Source organism: Schistocerca piceifrons, chromosome 5 (genome assembly GCF_021461385.2).
Source record: "Schistocerca piceifrons isolate TAMUIC-IGC-003096 chromosome 5, iqSchPice1.1, whole genome shotgun sequence".
NCBI lineage: Eukaryota > Metazoa > Arthropoda > Insecta > Orthoptera > Acrididae > Schistocerca > Schistocerca piceifrons.
The window spans coordinates 579,841,287-579,851,338 of record NC_060142.1 but is presented as its reverse complement, the minus strand read 5'-3'; the positions used below and the strand labels follow the sequence as shown (position 1 = coordinate 579,851,338).

At 39.4% G+C, this 10,052-nt stretch overlaps 1 protein-coding gene across 1 annotated transcript in view; it reads right to left on the bottom strand.

The window, feature by feature from the left end:
* Positions 1-261: 261 nt before the first annotated feature.
* LOC124799149 overlaps positions 262-10,052 on the bottom strand; it is a 162,484-nt gene continuing 152,693 nt past the window's right edge. Inside the window, exons 6-9 of the mRNA XM_047262687.1 lie at positions 4,340-4,480; positions 3,564-3,623; positions 2,773-2,955; positions 262-328 (exon numbers count right to left, since the gene is read on the bottom strand). Coding sequence (XP_047118643.1) covers positions 262-328; positions 2,773-2,955; positions 3,564-3,623; positions 4,340-4,480 — 451 coding nt within the window. The remainder of the gene's footprint in view (positions 329-2,772; positions 2,956-3,563; positions 3,624-4,339; positions 4,481-10,052) is intronic.

Here is a 10,052-nt window from a genome sequence, read left to right as displayed (position 1 = left end):
CATTGTTTTTTTAACAGAGTGATTATGTCAGGTATTATTAGGTGAGACACGAATAGGAAAAAAATGAATTAGACAAAAGGCTGGAGTGGATGACATGATTATGACTGTACTGAAAATTAACTTGGGTTGAGCAGGACGTATAGCATATAACAAGCAGTCTAATGGAATGAGTTTTACCATCCACAGATTGTTTTGACTGTTGGAGCTTTTACCTGATGTCTGGTAAGAAACTGTCACTTGGCCATCACAACTGACTCTCATTCAAGGACCTAAAATCCACAGCCACCCCATCAGACACCATATTTTGACATGCTGCTTCTCACGTACTCTGTAAAAATAGCCATGGTGCATATCACACAAAGAAACTTGGAGAAGTGCTCTGACAATTTATATGTGTCATTTTTCTGTACAGCTTGTAATTTTCACACAGTTGTCTTCTGAACCCCTGGAGGTACTTATGAATAACTGTGTATGTAGTTACAGACAGCTATGCAATAAGAAGTCCAGAGAAGATCTTTACCAAGCAGTGTATGTCAAATGGCTGATGGCGATGCCCATATCTAGTATGGAGTAAAAAGTATAAGGGAGAGTAAGAAGCATAGAAGCAGACGGCTGAAACAGAATGGGAACAGAAGCAGGCGGATAACAGGTCTAGGAGAGATTGAGGCCAGGGGATTACAGAAATGAACAATATTTTGAAGGAAAAATTACTGGCAGCACAATTCAGAACATCTGGTGTTAAGGAGGCAGGCTGATTAGACAAGGAAAATACAGTAGTAAATCCCACTATTCTGAACAGCATGCTCTGCAACTGGATGGTAAAACTGCCTGCATTCACAGATTCATCTGGGTGAGTAGTTGATTAGTGGACATGCTCATGTCTAACACTGGTCAGCTGTTGCAGTGAAGCTGACAGGTAACACAAATAGTGGACAATCCACAATGGAATAATGACAATATTATGAAAAGGATAGAGTGCTACTCACCGTATACTGGAGTTGCTGAGTAGCTGACAAGCACAACAAAGACTACTAAATGCATAAGCTCTTGACCAGATGGCCTTCTTCTGAATTAGACAACACAAACATACATACACAAAAATGCAGCTCACACACAGATGATCATTGTCTCTGGCTGCCGAAGCCAGACTGCGAATAACTGTGCGTGATGGGAGGAGCGGTCTGGGTGGTGGAGATACGGAGCAGGCTGGGTTGAGGAGGCAGAGGGAGAACAAGGTATGGGTGGTGGATGTAAAAGTGCTGTTTCTGGAAGTATACAGGGACAAGGTGGAGGGAGGGGAGGGCTGCTAGGTGTAGTCGGGAGCTTAGACAGATGGCAGGGGGAGGGGGGGGGGGGCAGTGAGGGGAAGAAATGAAGGGAAGTGGAAAGCAGGCAGTGCAGTGTTGGAGTGGGAACAGGGAAGGGAATAGTTGAGTGAAAGACAAAGAGTAACGAAGGATGAGGCCTGAAGGGTTTCGGAAATGTAGGATATATTGCAGGGAGAGTTCCCACTTGTGCAATTCATAAAAGCTGGTGTTGGTAGGAATCCAGATGGCACAGGTTGTGTAGGGATGGGTGAGGATATTGTGTAGGTTCAATGGATGGCAGAATGCCACTGCAAGAGAAGTTGGAAGGGTAGTGGGTAGGACACTCCCATAGGGACTCAATACCACCCAGGACTGGTGCAACTGAAGCACATTCTGCGCCAGAGTTTTGACTACCTCTCATTGTGCCCTGAAATGAGAAATATCCTACCCACTGACTATCCCCACCCCTCCCACATTCATATTCTACTGGCCACCGAACCTACACAATATCCTTGTCCATCCCTACACAACCTCTGTTCCCAACACCTTGCCTGATGGCTCATATCCTTGTAATAGATCTCGATACAAGATCTGTCCCAAACAATCTCCCACCAGCACCTACTCCAGTTCGGTCACAAGGATCACTTATCCCATCGAAGGCATTGCTACCTGTTAAACCAATCATGTGATTTACAAGCTAAGCTACAACCACCGTCCTTCGTTCTACGTGGTCACGTCAACCAACAAGCTGTCTGCCTGCATGAATGGCCACTGACAAACTGTGGCCAATAAACAGCTGCACCACCCAGCTGCTGAGCATGCTGCTAAACACAACATTGTTCATTTTGGTGACTACTTCACACCCTGTGCCATCTGGATCCTTCCTACCAACACCAGCTTTTCTGAACGGCACAGGTGGGGACTCTCCCTACAATAAACCCTACAGTCCCGTAACCCTCAATGCGTCAATCTTTGTTATTCTTTTGTCCTTCACCAATCTATCCTCTTCCCTGTTCCTCCTCCAGCACTACACAGCCTTCTACTCCACAAGTGCACCCACAGTCATTTTACTTCTCTCCTCTTCTGCCCCCCCCCCCTCCCCACCACTCTCCCTGCCCCCTGTCTGACCTCCCAATTGCACCTAGCTGCCCTACCGTCTCCCCCACCACATCCCTGTATGCTCTCACAAACAGCACTTTACCGTCCCCCACCTGTACTTTGCTCACCCTCCTCCTTACCCCCACAACCCAGATTGCTTCACCCATCACATGCAATTACTCACAGTCTGGCCTCAGCAGCCAGAGACAGTGGTCATGGGTGTGTGAGCTGTGACGTGTAAATATGCATGTATGTTGTCTGTTTCAGAAGAAGACCTTCTGGCTGAAAGTTTACGTGTTTAGTAGTCTTTTTGTAGTGCCTGTCTGCAAAGTAACATCTACACTATACGGTCAGTAGCAACTTATACTTTTCATGATGTTGATACATAACCCAGTTGTTTTTACTGGTGGCCTTGGAAAGGAAACTGCCAGTGACAGATCTGCTGTGAGATATTGTAGTAGTTTCTGAAGGATGACTATTATGAAAGTTATTGGAAAGGGCATTCCTCATTTTGGGGCATGGCAGCTGGTAGTCAAAGTCCTGACTAAGACTGTGGTATTTTGGAGGAGATGTATTGTTGGTGCATTGTGGGTTTGATGTGAATGGAAATTTACATAAAGGTATAAGAGTAGTGGAAGTCAACACTCAGGAAAATGTTTCATTTAGATGAGGACAATCAGGTGAAGTGAGTAGGGGATGTGGAGTTGGATGAGGTGACTTTAGCCTGAGCCAAGTTCATAAATACTCGACCAATTAATCTGATCCATGTGAGCAGTTTACGATTCTGAGTGGCTTGAAAGACCTCCTCCAGAATATCCAACACATGTTGCCAAAGAAGAGTGCCAAGCAATAACCTATGTCAATGGCACAGATTTGTTTGGATGTTCTTCTTTAAAAGGAGTATTTTGAACTGAGTGAGAAAAGGTTCGTCATAGCTACCAAGATGGAATTAGTGGGTTTGAAATTAGCCAGATGTTCAAAGCGGCAACACAGTTACATTTTCTCTGACATCTTGACAGCCCTACACAGACTTTCTGTGATTTCACATTTCAAACCTCATTTTCAGTATTTCACTGTTGATTTTCTTCTTTACTGTGTCTCCCTTCACTCAAAGAGTTCTATGTAACATTCGCACTTTACCCCAAATAGTTATGTTACCCTTCTTCTTCTGAATAAAAAATATGTGTGTACATATGGGGGAAAACATTGCTTATTGGGCTGAAATAAGTTGACAGCACACAAAAGCACAAAGTATTTTTTTTTCTAATTGTTGCTCACGATTATTTGTGTGCACTTGTTTGTAAGAATGCCTTGCTTCAGAAAAAATAAGTTGACTTCCTTTCTGTTACATTGTCTGAACTGCATGTCATAGTTAATAGCAATTCATATCCTCATATGTGAGAGTGGGTGTAGGGGAGCAAGTTTCTGGGATCAAACTACTGAGTCCACATAAAAAAAAGTTTAGTATATTTTGCAGAACTGGTATAGAATTACTTGTGCTAAAGTTCATGAAATGTTCAGTCACTGATTGCATTAGCTGTAGTTAAATCATTGGTTGGCAAAATATTCAAAAGATAGCATGGAGCACTCACAGGTGTTTTGTACAAACACACTATTCACTCTGGAGAAATATTTAATGTGTAAGTATACGTAATGATAAATAACTTTGCACAATAAAATAAGGATTGTTTGTAATTTGTATTTGAAGAGCACCATTACATAAATTACCTAAGCTGCACAAATTAAACAAAAAATATCTTTGGTTCCATAAAACACAGGACATACAAAAAATTTGGTTTATTTTATATCTAAAACACGTTTCAGTGAGAATAATTAAATTAACATTATAAGTTCAGTACACATCTCACCAAAAAGTGAATATACATATTTAGCTGTTTGTATAACACACATAATTACTTTCAATATTCATTTACATCATGCTAGCTCTGTCATGATAACGATATGCTCTAAATGAACCAATCTTCTCACCATCCCTGTAGTTGAATGACTTGAAACATATGTCACAAAAAAAGCATGGATCATGTGGAACACGTTTGTTATCCAATGTGACCCACCTGTAACAAACAAATAAATCATTTTGAAAAATGACAGAAGTTATTTAGTTTCATGCTACATGGATCATTTTGTGTAATAAATTTTAATGATGTGGAATGTGTCATTTTACATTCACATTGCAAATTAATTTGTAACTATGGCAACACGCTGAAAATTTGTAAGTTTTTACTTTATTTTACTAATATACAGATGCGACTTTAATTCCTGCCCAGTACCTTTTACATATTACAACAACAGAAATTCTTTTACAGAATAGAAGAAGTTGTCAAGAAGAAACTTTTTCAGTTTGCTTTCAATGTTTGTCAAACATTTTATATCACTCAGTAAAAGATAAAAAAACTTTTGTTGCAGTACTCTGTGATGGTACAAACCCCCATTACTAGATGAATAGGTCTAGTATGCAAGGATTGCTTTGTGGAGAGCAAGCGGGCAACAAAGCACGCCATTCACAGAAGTGCGTGACACCCCCGCGCTAGATTTGCAATGAGTTGGTGGGATGCCTCCACCGCCGGGCGGCCACGTGGTCCGCAGCTTGGGGCATTGTTTGGTTTTTCACGCATTACGTGAAAACCATGTAACTTACAGTGAAGAGCGATGCAGCAGTGGACTGTGGTCAGCAATATGCACCTTCTGAAAGACTGATCTTTATTTTAAGTCACGAGACACAAAAGTTATAGCAACTTGAAAATTGTTTAATGTCATGAATACTGAAAAATTAATGAAAATAGTAAATAACAACTTACAGAGATGAGCAAGCACTCATTAAGAACATCTCATCATAGCGGATCGAGTGCCGTAGTCATATGTTAAGATTCATAAACAATTAAACTTGTAAAAAACAATAAACAAAGTTTAATGGGAAATTTTTTATAAAATTCTATAGAAAATTCATGACGTAAAGAACGGCACTATATAATATTGGGTGGCATAACACGTATTTTAAACTAGTTAAGTTATACTATACACTTAATTTGCATTAGTTTTCATTGTTTGCAAATTATTATTAACATTTATCACCCATAATTAATTAATTATTATAGATATGTAGATTTTGAGCAGTGCAATGTGTAGATCGCTACAGATTATGTCTAAAAACAGTGCTATATGCAGTTCTATGTTAAAACTTTGCAGCACAGATGTAAACAAACAAATTTGCGCTAAGTGCCAAAATTTGCAAAAAACTAAAACTTGATTTACAGGCGATAGAATAATCCTAAAAAATGTAGCATAGTAAATAAGATGTACTTTTTTTAGCAAGGTTCCGATGGTGTACTTATTTCTGTTGAGAGATGTATGTGTCGAAATTTGTAACCTTAACTGGTGACTGGTGGGGGGGGTGGGGGGTAGACATCCGAGCCTACATAAGCGAGTGGCCACCTTGGCCGGGTGGTCAGTCATTTGGCAATCGGTGAGTATGTGGGTGGGGGAGTTGGCCGGTGGGTGTCAAGAGAGCCCCAATTGTGGATGGCCCATGTGGTTGTTTGAGTAAGAATTTTTCATGCCGATTTATTCCAATAAAGCATATTGTTTAATAGTGCAAGTGTGCAAGCATATATTTGGTGAACTGAAAGTGCTATGATTATTTGTGTGGGTATGAATTACGAGATATACATCAGCGTAAGTGAACGTGTGATGATCTGTGATTTCGCGCCAAAACTGCTAGAACAAAGAGGACAGTGGGACTTGTGGTTCTGTTTGAGTTGATTGAGTAGCTTTTGATTATAGCAGCCCACATTACTGCTATTGGGGGCTCGGAGTCAAATTACTATTAAAGTAAAACTGTAAACCGTCTCACCAGTGCTAATTTCATCATGTGAAAGAAAAGGACGACGCCAATAAATAGTGATAATAAAAACTTACTTGAACTGCATCATAAAAAATGATTTTGCTATAATAATCACCCAATTTTTGTTCCCTAGCATAAATTGTACTCATTTCTGAGTGAATATTAATTCAAAAAATATAACTAATGTGCAGGTGTGGAACAGAGTACTAATGCACCAAGTGTGGAAATCATCCCCTGAGACTTACGTGACAGCCAAAATTTGCACTAACATTTTTTAACGAACATTTGTATACGCACATTTGTGGGAACTCTTCAACCGCACTTATTTTCCACCCTGCTGCAATTCTGCATTCGTTTTGTGCTAAGAAGATTTTTTAATGCGCAGTAACGAATGTCAGTTTTCCTTCTAGTGCTGCAATTACGTACATCATTGTTCCATTTGAAGTCTAATGGAATATTTACAACAAACTTAACAAGGGAATAAATATATTGTCAAACTGTACTCAGATTTTTTTTTTTAGTAAGAAGTTCTTACAAAACCAGTGGACGTCCCACTGCAACCGTTCATGAGCTGCATGTGACTCTTGGACTTATTGCTGCTACAATCACCCGTTGATCTGCAAATTTGAGACCATTCGTTCTGTTTCAAACATTAAGAAAACAGTATGACCGTATTCTGTTCAAACACAAGAAAACATTGCTGTCGTGGATGATAATGTGACTGTAAGTCCCAGAAAATCAGTTCACCAATGAGCTCTGCAATTGAATTTATCACCTAGTTCACTATATGTAATCCTTTCAAAAGATGTGAAAATGAATGTGTACATGATTCAACTTATGTAAGAGCTGAAGTCTGCATATCACAGAACGAGACATTGATTGGCTCAATGGGTCTCAGCTTGACAAGCAGAGAACGAGAACTTCACAAAAAGAATTATTTCCTCAGATGAGGCACATTTCCACTTCAGTGGTTACATCAATACGAAGAACTGCAGAATTTGGGGAGACAAAAATCCACAAGTGACTGTGGAAGATTAGATGCATCCAGTTTCTGGGCAGGAGGAGGAATCAGCCCACACTTTTTGAAAATGATGAAGGAGCTGCTGTCACTGTGAATGGCGACCATTATCGAATCATGCTCTTTTATAGGTTTTTCCCTCTTACTGACAAAAATCACGAGTATTGGTATCAACAAGATGGCGTGACATGTCAGATATCCTGTGAAAGGACTGATCTGCTGAACAAAAAGTTTCCTCAAAAAATGATATCTTTGCATGGCAGCCAGGATTGGCCTGCCAGATCATACAATCCTATGCCTTGTAACTTTTTGTGGGGATTTGTGAAATTAAAAATGTATGTTAACCATCCTCAAACAATGCACCAACTGAAGGATGAAATCATAAGGGTTATTACTGGCATCCCACAATATGTTTGTGAATGCATCATTGAGAACTTCAATGACTGCATTGCTCATTGCCACATGGCATTGGGTGGTCATATGGAAGATACAATTTCTCATAGATAAATGGGAGAAGTTACTCAACATGTTTGAAATACAAAAAATAAAATCACCTTTTCAATAAATTTTTTATGTTCTGTAGCATTTTAATATTCTTTGCTACTTCCCGGACACTTTCTGTATACATATGCTTGGATTGATTACAGTAATAGTGACATCTGCAAAAGGAACTAATTCTGCTTGTTGTACATTAGACAGAAGATCATTCACATATATGAACAATAATGGACCTAAGATTGAGCATTGGGGAGCCCCATACATGATCTCTCCCCAGTCAGAATTATGTCACCGGTCTATATCAGTGATTTACCAAGTACAACCTTTTGCATTCTTTTCATTCAATGTGGCATTATCCACTGGTTGGCTATACCATCAATCCTACGAAACTTTAACTTACCTAGAACAATACTTTGATTCAAACAGTAAAATGCTTTAGATAGGTCAATGAAAATACCAACTCCTACAAAGAGAACTTACCAAGGAATTTCCAAAATAAAATAGCAGAATGTGTAGATCACTATTCACTAATTAAGGAAGGTGGTGTGTAACAAGAAGGTTTTTTTTTTTAAATTAAAATAAAAAAAAAAAAAACCAACAACTTTGCTAAGCTTTCAGCGAAGTGGACTCAGATTCAGGAGGACAATGGTTCAAATTTGTATCCAGCCATCCTGATTTGGGTTTTCCATGATTTTCCTAAATCACTTCAGGCAAATGCCAGGATGGCTCCTTTGAAAGGGCACAGCTGATTTCCTTCGCCTTCCTTCCCTAATCTGATAGGACCAATGAAATTAAATGTCACAAGTCTAGGGCCTCCCGTCGGGTAGACCGGTTGCCTGGTGCAAGTCTTTTTGGTTGACACACCTTTGGGGACTTGCATGTCGATGAGGATGAGATGATGATGACAAAGACAACACAACACTCATTCCCTGGGGGGAGAAAACCTCCGACCCAGCCGGGGATCGAACCCCCTGACCTTGCTGTTTGGTCTCCTACCCCCATCAACCAACCAACCAACCAACCAACCATGCTTTCAGCAAACATAGGTCATGAATTTTAAAATTTTCCTGGTGTACTGAACGTATTTTGTTCTTGCGAGTGGCTGTCACTTACAACACAATGTGACATTCTGATGGAGCATCTGACAATAGCTAACTTGAAGGTGATTGGCAGGTGCCCCGAATATGTAGTGGAGTACTGCAGCAGCCACAGATAGCGAGTGACTCTGGGTGCTGTCATTTTGGTTACAGCAACTGAGCTATTTTATTACTGGGAGATTGGGTGACTTTGAATTATTATTCGCAGGTCCAAAAAAACAGAATTTGTTCTGAAACTGATATAGTAATGATAAATAACAGCAGCAGCAGTAACAAAAACTGGGGTGAGGCTGGGGGTGGGTGGAACAGTTGGCTGAAAGGGGCTATTATGAGGTAGGGTTTTGCAATGATGACACGATAAATGAATCACATAATGAAGTAATAGAAGAAAAGGGAAGGGAAACTGGGAATTTGAATCCAAAGGAAAAAAAGGAACTTAAGAAATTTTATGGTAGCATTGATGGAAAAGCAGGGAGAGTAAGAAATTATCAATGTAAAGTAAAGTTGAAATCACATGGTCTATTCTTTATCAAGTCCTATGGAGGGCCAATTTGAAAAAGAAAAGTGACTGAAAGGGGACTTTAAAAAGATGCAAAAATGGGAAATAATCGAGAGAAGTAGCAGTCAGTACAATGGCAGTATTTATTCGAGTATTAGATTTTATTTTAGGAAGTGAACTTCGGGCAAAATTGGTCATTTATATGGACAAAATTCTTATAACTGGGAAAACATGTAGCCTTAAAGGAAGTAGGATAGAAGCTAAGGAAAGGGGGAATGACATTAAAATTAGAAAAGTGTAAGTTTGCTGTGAAACAACTAAACTTTCTACATCATAGCATAAGTGAAGAGAGGATTTTGCCTGACAGTGGCAAAATATCAGCCATAGCAAAATGGTCAAAACCAACATCAAAGAGTGAATTAAGATCAATTTTTCAGGTTAGCCAATTTTTATATAAAATATGTATTAACACAGGTACAGAAAGGGCCATGTTTAAACAACCTCTAAAGGAAAAAATATTATATGGAATGCATGCACTGTTCAGAGAACAAATTGTGTGAACTTTTAAAGGGACACTCTTCTCTAACATTACTTTTCCTCAACAGAAGTTGGCGATATCAAAAAATATTTACGAATTTTTTAACAGATTAATATTATCTCAACTGTTGTTCTG